Source organism: Taeniopygia guttata, chromosome 5, assembly GCF_048771995.1.
Source record: "Taeniopygia guttata chromosome 5, bTaeGut7.mat, whole genome shotgun sequence".
Lineage (NCBI taxonomy): Eukaryota > Metazoa > Chordata > Aves > Passeriformes > Estrildidae > Taeniopygia > Taeniopygia guttata.
Window position 1 is genome coordinate 49,073,626 of NC_133030.1, and position 14,419 is coordinate 49,088,044.

General features: G+C 38.4%; 1 protein-coding gene across 4 annotated transcripts in view; it reads left to right on the forward strand.

The window, feature by feature from the left end:
- Positions 1–14,419, forward strand: part of SLC24A4 (solute carrier family 24 member 4) — an 87,857-nt gene that overhangs the window by 36,457 nt on the left and 36,981 nt on the right. For all 4 annotated transcript variants that reach the window (XM_072930349.1, XM_072930350.1, XM_072930348.1 and 1 more), the window contains exon 3: positions 14,281–14,357. In XM_072930349.1, the coding sequence (XP_072786450.1) occupies positions 14,281–14,357 (77 nt within the window). The remainder of the gene's footprint in view (positions 1–14,280; positions 14,358–14,419) is intronic.

Here is a 14,419-nt window from a genome sequence, read left to right on the forward strand (position 1 = left end):
ATTTTTTTTCCTTTTTGGTTTATTTTGGTTGGGTTGTTTTTTTTTTTTTTTGCTGTTTTTGTTTGTGTTATTTTGTGGGAAAATAAATGTATCATTGCAAAGGCTGTGGTTTTGTTTGGCTTTTTTTTCTGTAGGCATTAACATTGTTTTGTATCCTATATCTAGTTTTCCTACAGCATTCTTGCTGTCAATACCTATACCAGTGCTTTATTTGGAAGGCTACTCAATGTTCTAATGCCTTTATGTGGCTGTATTTATTATTAGGGAAAGGTTATATTCATCCTTTGTTCTTGACAGTTATTCACGGTACAGTGTTCCCTCTTTACATGTTAATTTTAGGCAACTGCCACCTGCTCATCAGCTTCTTCCAGCTGCCACTGACACCTCCTCAGGCTGCTGGCACAGCTGTGCCACCCTCCTTTCCTTGGAAGCTGTGCCTTCTTCAGGTCTTCAACCAAATTTCTTCCTGCTTGATGGGGTGGCAGAGGAGCCCTGTGGACAGTACCCTATCACTCTTACTCAGCTGCAGCCTTTTCTGTCATTGCTAACATTGATGGTACTTGTAAAGGTCTACTCTTATTACTGTGTGTGTCAGAATGTACAATTTCCTTACATTTTTATCATTCACAACCCAGTCTTAAATGTGGTGTGTCACACCCAAAGACCAGGCAGGCTACTTCCAGTGTCAAACACTACTTGCATTCTGAGTCCCCTGATGGTCTCCTGTGTTCCAAATACTTCCACAAATGATGGAGTTTATTTCAGTCTGGCAATCATTTTTCTTAAGAGCTGCAGCATCCTTTGTGTAGAAGGAGTTAGGCCTAGCTTGGGCTGCTGTCGCTGGGTGTTACTGGGTGTGGCTGAAATTCTCTAACACTCAGGTGTTATCCCTGCTGCGTGAAGGGGACGTGTTCCAGTTGCTTTCTGTGAGACATCTGCCTTGGGTGGGGCATCACATTTTATTAGTGACGGAGTAATTTGGAGCATTCCAGGGCTGCTACTGCTTCAGCATGCAGGTAGCAGAGCACAGTGCCCACCACAGTGCCCACCATGCCTAGGTTAAAGGCTGGAATAAGGAGCCCAGTCTGACGCTGATGTCTCAGTGCTTTTCCCCCTCACTTGTGTAGAAAGCCTTACCTTGTGGCTTCAAACATTATGTGTACTAGCTCAGCTATATTCTACAGTCTGTGCTAGTGGTGTAGCTGCATCAACTGTTAATGGTGTGAATCCATTGGAAAAAGGGAAGCAGTGCCATTGAGTATAATGGCTAAATTGTCAACATGTCAATATTTAGAATTTTGTTTTGCCTACCAGTGGTATATATATAATACATCATTAGTATAATATATAATTATTTCTCAGTGTAAATAGTGCTGTCATCTAGCAGAATGTAGTTTTACTGTTTAGTTACAGCTAGAACTGTCTTAAGTGAAATAAGTGAAATAAACTGCAAAGGTAAATATGTCTTTCCACAGGAATTTTATCAGAGTAGTTGAAAACTGTCTCTAAAAAGAAGTTTAATTCAAGTGAGACCAATATTAATAGGAACTTCAGTAATGGGTGGGCTAGATTTATGCTGATGACCTTACTTGGATAGAGCACTCAGCCCATTATGGAATCTAAGTCTTTGATTTGTGCCATGTAGTTGTTGTGATGCACCATAAAAACTTTTTCTTTTTTGAAATGTATAATCCAAACAGTTTTTCTACTTCAGGATTCTTTTGTCTAGTTCTAAAGTCAAACTTGAGAGTGACATCTTGCACTTACAATGTTTGCACTGTTTATGCCTCTGAACCTTTCTAATTAAAGCAAAATATGTGGGCTGGAATCTCAAACTGATGTAAATCAGCAGAGCTCCATTAACTTCTGTAGAGCTATACTTCTTAATTTCAATATTAGCTTTTTAGCAAAAATATGGTTAGGAAATGAGAGTTAAAGGGAACCAAAATTGAAACGAGTTTTACTCTAATTTATGTCTGCAAAGTGCAAATATGTTAAAATCCCCACGTTGACCAAAAAAAATCCATACAATTATTTTGCTCACTGAACCATTTAAGCTGTTGATTCAGCTGCAGACACATTTCAAAGTCTCCCAACTGTTAAATTTAGGAAGAAAAAAACTGAAACTGATAAAAACAAGCTGTTACTTGGTTAGCTGCCCAGTCTTGTATTGAACCACAATATATGCTTTCACTGTAAGAATGGGAAGAGGTTTTTCTAGTGGATGGAACAACTGCTGGAAATCAAACTGGTACATATCATTCCCACTGTGGCATTAATCACACCATGCACTTGGGGAAATCATGTTCTATCAGTCAGCTTGTGTCTTCACTGCAAGATGAATTTGAATGGTCTGTCTCAAATTAGTTTAACATCGATGGGAAAAACTGTGCTGGAAAATAATGCAAGAGCTTCACTCAGTGATTGAATGACTGCAGTGATTGTGTTAGTGGCTGATGAGAGGTGCTGAAGAAAGCAGTAACTAGTGCTTTCTGACAGACTAGCCAACTGGAATCAAAGTACTGCCACGCTCAAGGAGTTTAAAAGGCATAATCTGTTATTAAGCAAGAATGGTTTATCACCTTCCTATTTCACAGACCAGGTGCAAGATTTTATGCCCAGTATTTGTTGTTTTTCAAGTAGCAGAAGAAGAATTTTCACAGAACAGTAGACTAGAAAAATGGTACTCATCTGGTAGCGTCCTTTGGTGTTTGCAAACCCTTGATTCCAGGTATATTGAAATACACAACAGGTCGGTCAGCTTGCTGTCTTAAATTAATAGATTTAGTAATCCAAAATGGGCATATAAAGAAGTTTTGAAATGTTAGGTCTGGCTCTCTAGGCAGATGAGATATAATTGATCAGATCAGCAGTTTAAAGCTCTGCTTGCCTTACATCAGGCAAAAGCAGATAAAGTTTGTGGTGAGGCTCTGCTGTCTTTAAGTCCTAGTCCACATTTCTTCATTTTCTCTTTCAGCCAACTTCTGCTTCTGCAGCGATATTCTATCAGATTCTTTTTATAACTGACTCTGTTTTCTGGTGCACAGCAGAAATACAAGGAACCACCTTATTTGTGCATGTTGGGTTTTTTACTCCTGTTTCAGAAAAATCTAAATAGATGCATATAGAGAGAATATGAACAGAATACATATATATGTATGTTCTGAGTATTTCTAATATATGTTAGGAAGGTAGGATTTCCTCTTCAGTTCACCTAAACTAGATCTAAAAGAGCAAAACCAGTTTCTGAACCACGTGATGTGATGAGATGGAGATGATACAAGCTTATTTTAAGACAGAAGAGTAGTGCAGTGTTGTTCCTACATGGGCAGAAGTGAAAGTAATCTGTATGTCTTGCAGCTGAATGTTTAGGTTCCTTGAATGGCACTGCAGAGTGTGATGTGGGTAACACAGGAGTCTTGCCTCATTTAGACCAGACTCAAAAACATTCTTTGAATGAGCAATTTCTTCATTGTGGGGACCATCTTGGTGTGATGTTTCTTAAGAAAATTTTGCATGTTGTTCTTAGAGGTTTTTTTAATCTCATGTATATGGTTTCAGAAAGTGCTTTATAATATATGGCCTAAATATGGTATGATTAGTTAAGTATTTAATTTTCCTATAGCTGCTCTTGTTGAGAATTTAGTGCATATACTTCACTGAGTTTGTTTTTTCTGTCTTCCTTAGCTTTCAGATGCTGATTCTTTTCCTACCATGTTCTGAGACTCCATAATTCCCTGTCTTTATTTTTGTAGTTACCTCAGTGGTATTTATAGACAGTGATTGTTTCCCATGGTGCCTTTCTGATGGTCCAAGTAGATGTACCTTTCTTGCTTCTCAAGGCTGGACAATATGGTTTGGTGCCTGCTAAGCCTTTTGCAAGCGTCTATCAGGTACAAATGTATTTTTGATGAGTTGGTTTGGGATTTTCTGCAGAATGGTACCTCATAGTCTGTATGCAGACTAAGTAGTAAATCAGTGCAGAATAAGCTGGAGAGAACTCATCAATTTGCTTGTCAGGCAGTGGCGTTTGCAAAGAAATTGAAACTACTAGCACTGTTTAAATTGTATGCACTGCTGGTGGCCACCTGGGCATGAGAAGTGCATGCACGCAGTACATGCACACAGGATAGTGGCAGTGGGATGCCTGGTTTTACAAAGCAACACTCCAGACATGCAGCTTGGGAATTTGTGCAGAAATGGAGGAATACCTGAGTTCAAAGGAGCTATTTGTAGAACCAGCAGCAGTGAAGAAGGAGCTCCAGCTATGACCTATATATACAGGCTTCCAGCTGGGCTTGTGCCATATGAACTGAAGCTCATGTGACAGTAGCTCCCCTTTTAGTGGTATCTGAGCTGGCTGGATTAAAGAGAGATGTGTGTTGTGTTTAACTGTACTTTCTTCTACACTTAACTTCTAAGGTCTGAAAAAAACTTGTACAGATCTTTCATGATTGGGCTGTGACATTTACTAAATTGATGTACCTTTTCCCCCTTATTTTCTTCCTTTTGCTCACTTTACTTCAGTGGCTTTTGGCCTTGTATTTCCCTTTGTGTAGTATTGCTCTAAGTAGGGTTTGTCTCTCCTTCTTTCTGTGAATTGGTATGAGCTTTATTGCAACATTTATTTACAAATACTAAATAGTCATGGAATAGCATTCTGTGTGATTGATGACAGTGTGAGAAGGACTGTAATTTTGGATTGTGAAGTTATTGTAATGTTTCTCTTACTACTTTCCATTAGTGGACTCTCCTGCTGTTTGCCTCTATACTGCTTCAAGATGAATTTTATTCTGGAATAATTACTATGCATTTAGGAGATAAATCGGTTTCCCTCCCTGAAATCTCCAGTGCTGCTTAGTAGGCAGTACTAGTAAGTGGAAGTCTGCAGATCTTCTAAAAGCTGTTTTTTACTTAACAGATTTCATATCAAATACGAGGGTATTGAAGTATGTAGTAGAGGCTAGAAGTAAGAAGAGATTGTTCTTGAAGTACTGCATTACTGTTTACAGTTTCTTGCTGAGTTTTTAGACTAATGAGAAAGTGCTCCAAGGGATGTTGTTTGGGGAGGACTGTGCAAATCTGCCATTTGGAAAATTATTTATGCAGTAAACAAATTGTGACAGAGGAGCTAGAGGGTTGAGTCTTCATTGCCTTGGATGGGATTCCTATGTGGAAAAGGTGAAGTAGATTGTTCGTCTGTGGCATAAGAAATGTGTTGATGTCATTTTTTGTTATTGAGCAGAAATTGCATAGTGGAACTCTCATGTGTTTGTGACTTTGAGATAAAATATATGAGCTGAGAAGTAGTGCTAGTTTACATAAAGTGTAAACCTGGCCCCACAAAATTTTGATGCTTGTTTAAAAGACAAACAACAAGTCTGGGTCTCTTTTTTTGTTTGTCTTCTGGGTTTTGTAATTCTTTTAGGTTTTTGGGTTTGTTACTTCTACAAGCACAAAGGCTAGAGGCAGATTTTTTTGTTTTAAATGAAAGCTGATGTTCTTACATAATTGCATGATTTCAGGACCATGGTTTCAGAAAAAGTTAAAAATCAAATATTACATGTTTTACAAAGAAGTAATGAGACTTGGCTATACCACATAAGCGTGGCTCACGTGGAAGAACTATTGTGCTTCTGATTTCCATATGAAAATGATTCTTTCAAAGCACCAGGGGGTACATGGAACAAAAAATTATATTGAATGCTTGACTTTAAAGCCTGACTTCATCCAGAGGTTTTTACCACTGTTGGAGGGGTTTTTCAAGAGCTTAGTTGGTGCAACTGCAAATAATTTTCAAAAATTCAACTTCCTTCCAAGAGAAAAGCAAAATTTGGAGAAGTAACCAGCAGATCACAGCTTGTGGCATCAACAGCCTGATTTTTTTTAAGGGCTGGATAGAGCATCTGAATTCCATGAAAATGTTGGTTTGATTGTACTGAACTCTCTTGGATATTCTGGCCTCAGTAAGGTCACCAAAGAGGCCTTAAGGCCTCTGACTTATTGCAGCATCTTTGAATTTTACTGGTTCCCTCTTGGTTAAAGGAGTTTTTTGGATAAAGTACAGGAAAACTCACTGTTGGAAACAAACCTAAATTGGCAGGGGTGGAATAAATGTTTGAGTTAGGTGTTTTTACCACTGCTTTCCATAATTTTCCTTTTATATCTAGAAAGAGAAGCTTCTAAGTAAGAAAATTTTAAACAATACCCATGCCTGACTTCATTGTATGCCTCTCTCTGGTCTTAGTAGTCCTGACTTAAAGTCTGCTGTTGCTCTGCTATCTCATGCCCATTTGATTCTGGAAAAGCAATTTGTTTAACTTAATCTTGGCCTGGTAGAATCTTAGCCATGTGTAGTTTTTGTGCTGTTTCAACTTGAAGCGTATCACAATTTTCCTAGATGGCTAAAATTCCTGCTTGGATGGGTATATTTTAGGTATTGAATTTTGTTTCCTTTTCTATGCATTTGGGGGAAAAGAATGGTGTGTGCCAATACAGCTGCTTTTAAATGAGCCATGCTGAAGTTTTTACTGAAGTAGAAGGGATTCAAAAGCTTATTATTATGCATTCACTGTACCGAAGGCACAATAGCACAGTTTCATTTAAAGTGCACTTCTGTTCTGAATGATAGCTGCTGTGGCAGCTCTTGTGGTTGCTTAATTCTTTCTTCTCAGTGTTTTCTACATGTGATCTGTTCAGTTTTCAAGTAACCTGGTAGCTTTTCTGGCCACTAGCAGTTCAAACTTAATCTGTGGTCTGACTTGGATCCAGTCAGTTTTGCCAGTGATTTTGCCATTTGAATGTGGTTGTCACTGCTACTGAGGGTGTATCTGCCAGGTAATAGACCATATTCTGTGTTATTTGAGGTCTGTGCCAACACATGTAAGGAGGTAGCAATCACCCGATTTTATTCACTGAAGAAGGGAGGATAGAAGGAGCTTGGTTGTACAGAAAAGTACTTTTTTAGTCATTTTGCAAGCAGAGGTGTTCATGGAACAGGATCAGTGATCTTTTATAAAGAAAGATGTTATTTCCTGTCACTTCATTTATATCTGCTCTTAAATGTAGTCGTCTTTCCTAGTAGCTCTGCTGTGGTAACCAGCTCTTACTTTTCGAAGGGCAGTTTTGATCCCATTGTTCGTGTGGCATCAATGGAATCATGTTGGAATGGACTAATAATACATCCCTGTGCCAAATGAGGTCTTCAGATGTTCAGAAAAGAAGATTTCTACCTTGGACCAAATTCACTTAACTGATCCCTCTTGCTTGCATATTCAAGCAGCACAAGGAAGATTTTCTCCTCTGCTATGAAATTCTGTAGTGTGAGGAAATCTGCCAAAGGCAGCTTCTGTGGTGGTAGTTCCTTGTTTACTGCCCGCTGACGGAGTAATTTTGGGAACCAAGGAAGAGATAGTGGTCTGCTCTCTGCTATTCATTAGGTATAATACAACAGTGTATGTAAGAACAGCTCCAGTGCATACTCAGTAAAAATATTTTTTAAAACATTAAAAAAAATAATTTAACTGTGGAGTTAGTACCCACTATGTGTAAAAGTGTCCTTTTGTGCCAAATGGAGTGGGTAATTTCAAAGGGGGTCACTAGTCCACAGTGTCTTAAAATTATGTTACACTTTTCATAATCTTTTCAGTGAAGTGCTACAACTTGTCTGGTTGATTTCAAAGCCCATTGTTACAGAAATCAGATTTTCATTTTTCCCCTGGCAATACACTTTATGAATAGACCTGCAGTGAAATCCCCTTGAAGATGCTATTGACATGTCAGACAAAACAACCTCTTCTTGTTGTTATTGTAAGGTGAATAAACTGAGTTTATAAGTGATTAGGTGTAACAATTAGCATAAATACTTTCCATCCTTTAGTTCTGGAAGAGATTTTTTAATCTGACTGGGAGTAAAAAAGTTCTAAACAAGACCTCTTTGAGCTTGAGCTGAGGATACCAAAACCTCGTAGTGACACGTTTGATTCTCCAGCTTGTTTGCAGCTGGAAGGCTTGCCTGTGAAAAACGTAAGGAATGATTCTTTTCTTTAGGGCTGAAAAGTTGCCTGACCTTTTAATAACCGTCCTTTTTATGTGAGTCACAGTACTGATTGTTAATCCAGTCATTGTCCTCTTTGCAAAAGGTAGTGATCTTGCCAGGGACATCACTTCTTATCTGTATTTAAAAAGGACACAGCCAAACTGAGTTCAAAACCCAGCACAGCCAAAGAGCTCTCTCCTTCAAATGAATCAAGATGCTGTAGACCAGAGAAGCTATAGACTTCCAGGAAGCAAAAAATGACAGAAAGGTGGAGACAGAGTCTCAAGCGTATGAAGTTCAGAATGGGAAATTCCATGTGGAGGCAAATTCCATGTAGAAGACACAATTATTTACAGGTAACTGATGTCCGTAGTTAATTCATAGGACAGTCAAGAGGTAGTACAATTTAAACTGTTCACATTATTCCATGGTGTTTATTCACTGCTGAGAACCCGAATTATTCCCCCAGAGGCTGGAAATGACATGTCATATCTGAAAATGCTGCACCAGTGCTGGACCCTGGTAGTGTTTGAATTGCTTTGCTAGCCTTGGCTCAGAGTAGTGTAAACAGAGTATGAGTCAGTAAGTGAAAAAGGGGAGAAGGTGAAAAATTTCTTAGTACCCTGGTTTAGGAATCTGACGTGTGAAATAAAAGGGTTGAGGTCCGTAGGTAGCATTTTGAAGAATACACTCATGCTTAGTGGAAAACTTGTATCCTAATAAGAGAAGATACTAAAACAGTTCAGAAATTGTATGAATGGTCTGGAGGCCAGAGAGAAAAAACCAAGCAAAACATGATTCTAAACCTTAGGAACCTTTTAGAGTTCTTTTTTTGAGTAACACAAAGGTTAATTCATGAAACGCTGCTCTCTGGTATGTGGATGCATCCTTGTGTTGCAGTACTTTTGTATTCTTGTGTCCTCATTGAGTCCCCTAGATCAGGAACTAGAATTTCATCAGGCCTTTTAATTTTTTGGTTGGTAGATAATTCTTAATGTGTTTTTTCATTGTTTGACATTGACTTAATGAGTGAAAATACTTTTCTTTTTTTGTAAAAGAGAGAAGAAACACAAGTTTCTAAGATTCTTATTAAATCCTAAGGTATTCTAATTTTAATTGCAGCTAATCCAGTTTTGTATATATATTTTCATAACTTCATACTGTTGGAAAGAGAATTTTCAAGGCTATTTCATAATACCATTCTTTAAAATCATATATAAAATGGATTTCATGGTTGAGAGTTGACTTAGTTATTTGCTTCATAAGCTGCCACTTTTCCATTGCCCATATGATCACACTTGGGAGTCCTCTTTTGGTTGAGCAATGTAAATTGAATTAATATATCAGAGCAACAAAATTTGCTCATAATTCTACTGTTTATGAGGTGAGGGGTATGGAGGAGTATGCTTAGTGTGCCTCCTGCCAGATGGTACTTTGCCTGCAAATAGAAAGCTTGATTTTTGGCATCACATAGTTTTATATGGATGCACAAATGCCTCTTGAAGAAGTTGGGTGGTGTTTCAGATAATTTCATTGCACTTCATTTGGTTTATTGTTATTGTTGCCTTATTGTTGCTCAGGTAGTATAATTCATGAGACAAGTTTACTAAAGAGTTATCTCTACAGAAGTGTACTTGCAAAATTTTTCAAATAAATGTGTATTTCTATGAATGACACATTCCTGATTTGCTGTAAGACCACTGCCTAGGTTAGTATGCAGCAAAAAAATAGGGAAAATCCACAAGTCATCCTGCTACAGAAAACTGGAAACAGCTGTCTAATGGGAATAGGAGCTTAAAGCTTGATAATTCCTACTTTTTCCAGAGGGCATCTGACATGATCAGTGAACTGTTCTTTATTTCTTCTGTGGTCCTTTTAAGATTTGTATGTTACCAGCTTTCATGTTTAAATGTGCTTGCTGAGTGTACTGTTTTTCTTCACTGCCAATTTAGAGTTAAGGACCTGTTAGCTCGTGAAAAGAAATATACCTTTAATGTACTATTGCATAATTATGATTTTCTACTGACTATTCAAATCCATTTAATTTAGGAAGTATTATTAAAAAGGAGGACTTTGATATGACACATTTTATATTTGAGTAAACTAGTTTCACTGTGATGGTAAGATCTTTGGGTTTAACTTTGTTTCTGGTATTAATACTACATTACATCACTGAAGTCAATACTTTTTTATGAGCAAAAGCTACCTGCTATTCTTTTCTCAAGTACACAATTACTGTCACAATATTTACAGTGCACAGGTTGTGCAGGAGGATTAGCTGAGTTTATTATGTTGTTCCCTGAGACTATCTACATGTACTGTGGTCATTGTTGTCCTTCTGAGACTGTACCACTTCAGCATCTGAAGTAATAGGTGAAACATGACAGGGGACTGACCCTTTTGACATTCATGGTAAAGACAACATGGGAGGATGCTTTCGAAGTTGCTAACTGTCTTTCTGTAAAAATCTTCCCAGTGCACTGATTTTGAATGCACTGATTTAGCTGTATGGGCTAAAGTCACAAATGTTCTAACAGCAAGAGTAGTTCTAAGACATTCTATTCATTGCAACTCAGCTGATATAGGACCCTTGCATTCAGGGAGATGTAGCTGGAAGGAATGATGATTTTCTGGCTTTCAATCAAATCTTGCAGCAGATGAGTACAGAGTTCTGAATTAGTACAATCTGCAGTACCATGAAGTCTGTTGCCAGTTCAACTCCAGTCACACAAACTCTTGACATCTCGCTGCTGACATCAGGTAATGATGCATGCATTTGCTTGACAGGTACAAAGAAGCTCACTTCTACACAGAGATGAGTTTGTTCAATGCCACTGAGGCACAAGTACATGTGTATGGACAAAACACCAAGCCTGGGGAAAATGAGGATCTGGAGCATGGGAAGGGAATTGCACACAAGCAGAAATATACTTTAGTGCAGAGGTGCCTAAAGCTGTTTGTAGTGCTTAAACAAATGACACAAACTTTAAGTATTCAGACTGGCTTGTGAATATGGTTATTGAAGGGGTAAAAGTGGAAGTATGTAATTGTGTCTTCTGTCTATCCTTCATCCCCTTACACATCAGTTCTGGGTGAGTCTGATGATCAACAGTCCCTAAATGCCAGGGTGAAGGGGTAGGCATTGCAATCTGTAGCTATAACAGGGCCTGAAGGGGCAGAGGAGCAAGATGTAAGCATTAAAAGGGGCATTGAGCTTTTGTGTACATCATGTGCCTAACCCCCGTCCTGCAAAGGCAGAGCTGATTGGACATAGCCTTCAAAAATCTACAGATCTGTTTCCCCTGTCAGGAAAAACCTTAAGAGATGTAGCTGGCTTGAACACTTAGCAGGTGTTAAGACTTGGCATGTTTGTTGTGAGTAAATCAACTGCTAATAAGGTGAAGAAATCACATGTCAAGGCAGGTTATAAAACCACAGATCCACGTGGTTGTTGAGATGGTTGTCAGGCTTAAGAGATTCTGAAACTTCACTCCATTGGCAGCCTGCCTGTCAGAGTATGGGTAGGGCATGTGGGAACAATGCTCTCAGGGTACCCAGAATTAATCTGCTAACAGCCTACGTCAGGGCAGGTGTCACCAGCATGCCGGGGTTGCCCCAGCTGCTTCGTGCCAGCTCTTTGCTTCAGAGCCAAGCAGGCAGCTTAGGCTGTGCAGCTGCTCTTGTATGCTGCTCTGAGCCATGCTCTTTGCATGCCTTGTATAGCTCTTTAGCCACAGGCAGCTCAGCCAGAGCTTTTTATCTAAGGTGAATCATGCTTTCTGTCATGCCATAATCAAGGATTTTTTTATGTCCATGACTCAGAGAAAAAGGCGGTGGCGTCTGCTCCAAGTCGTAACTGGATAAGGTGCTTTTGTTTCCCCACTCGTTTAAGGATTGGAGAGAGGGAACAAGCTACAGATTGATGCCAATTTCAATATAGACTTGACTTTCTTGGTGTCCTCCCTTCCTCCTGAGATCTGTGCTGGATAGGATGAGCTGCAGGACCCATGAGTTTGCAACAGTACCAGCAGGATAAATATTTCTGTATTTCTATCTGGTTTTAAAATGATGGGTGTATGTTCCCCTCTTTTTTTTTTTTTTTTTGGCAAAGGTTAGCCCCATTAGATGCACTGCTCTTCATTTCATCTTCTCCCATCTGTTCTGTCTCTTTTCAGTAGAAACCAAGGAGATGTAGCTCCCACTCAGGCAGACAGATAACTCCATCTCTCGTACATGAGCAAATATCTCAGTGTGAAGCAGAGCAGTGCCTTGCTGTGCACATGCATCAGATTGTACCACGAGGGCAGACTGCTCTCTCAGACTCTGATAATGTCATATTCCCTCTGTCAGCTTATACAGATGAGGGAATGCCACTGCCCCCCTTAGTTAAGTGTTGTTGAATTCCCAGGCCTAAAATAGGACCCAAGGGAATCCAAACAGCTTTTTCCTGAGAAACCAGGTTATCATGGCAGTAGGTAAGAAAAACAAATAGTTTAAAATACTAAAGCCATGATACAGCTAGTAAATAAAGAACAGTGCATGTAGATAAGGTATACAGAATTTATAGATGTTTGTTAGTCCAAACCTGTGATTGTTAGGATAATAAAGCCATAATGACAGCAAATGTTGATACAGTAAAACTCTATACTGTACCTTGGAACTCACTGCTAAGTGTCCACTTCATTAAGGAAGAAATCTTGCCTAACAAGCTCCAGAGCTTTGTTTAATTTCCCTGACTTTTATAGAAGATTTTGAATTGTCTCATTGTGAGAAAAACTGCACACCATGAGTTCTTTGTAGAGAGGAGCAATATCTTTGAGATAAGCTGTCTTTGTGTTAGTTCATGTAATATGACCTCTGTGAGACAAGCAGGTGTTTATTACAAGTAGTTATTTATTACTAATGCTGTTATCACCAGAATATACTGTTATCACTGTCTATGAAGCAAGACAGTTTGCAGTGATGCTGCTTTGCTTTTGTTTTGTGATTGGATGCCTACACTAGTTTTTATTTTCTAGCTCTTACTTTTGATGTCCTCGGGATTCCCTATTTGGTATTAACTTCACAGAAGTAAAGTCACCTTAGAAATATTAGAAAAATTGTGATTTTTATTAATGCTTCTTACAACTTTGGTTTTTACTAACTTATCCATTTTTAACATTGCTCTGTGAAATGTTATACAGTCATCTGAATAAAATTACCATTAGGTAATAGCTTCCCAGATGACACATCCAGGTTGCCAAGATAGGGAACAGGGACATATTCCTTCTGCCATGTGGTGGCAGTAAGGGGGTGGCACTTCTGGCACAAAGTGCCTGTGATGGGAGCTGCACACCTTTGCATCCAATTATGTGAAAAGATCTGCCTCATGTGCAGGGTGCTGTTATCATTGCTAGAGACTCAGGCCAAGGCTCTGTTGTTTGCTGTCCTATTTGTGTTCTCACAGCTGGAATGGAGGGCACAGAGGACAAAGTGGGGGTTGCAGTGTGAATGGTGTGTGTGTCCTGAATACATCCATGCGGGCATGGTATTTCAACCAGTGATGTAAGAACAACCATATTGTGTAAGCAGCTGTAGATCTGGGTCTTTTCTCCCACTTCCCTTCCATTAAGGAAGTTTTCTTAAAGAATTTTTAGTTACTAATCACTTCAGATAATATTAGTTTTTAATAGGCAGAATTTATTAAAAAACACATGCCTTGTGTGCTTTCTAATTTTTGCCATACATTATTTCATGGTAGGGAATAACTTTGAAAATTTTTGCTTTTGTCAGTTAATGTAACTGACAATAAGTTCTTAAAGTTAATAGTATTTCAGTATTATTTCAGAAGGTATTCTACTCTCATGAAGGGAATAATATTTTATTATAGTAGATATTACTATATACAGCACTGTATTACTAGAAGGAACCTACTTGCTGTTACATACATATATGCTTCTGTTGGCATCTTAAAATGGTTATAAGATATATAAAATAGATTAAAGCATTGCAGATTGCTTCATCTTGACCTGTAGTTTGTGAATTATCCTGTACTGTGTTCCTGTAAGAGTATCAACTGTGATTACACAGTGTCTCAAAACTACAGAGCACTAAAGAAATTCTGAAATGGCAAGCTGTAATATCATACATCAGAAGAGGCACTTATGTTTGGTCATATGTTTCTGCAGATGCTTCCCTATTTTTCATTCTTCCGTTTATACATGCTGTGTACATTTTTTAAAAAATATATGTTTTTCTTTCAGCCATTAATGAGTTTCCTGAAGATATATTTACAAATAAAGAACGTCAGCAAGGAGGAATTCTGCTTCATATCATTGCTGTAAGTTTTCCTCTACTGTGCTTTATTTTTGTTTTCATTTATGTTACTCATTCTACTTTTAT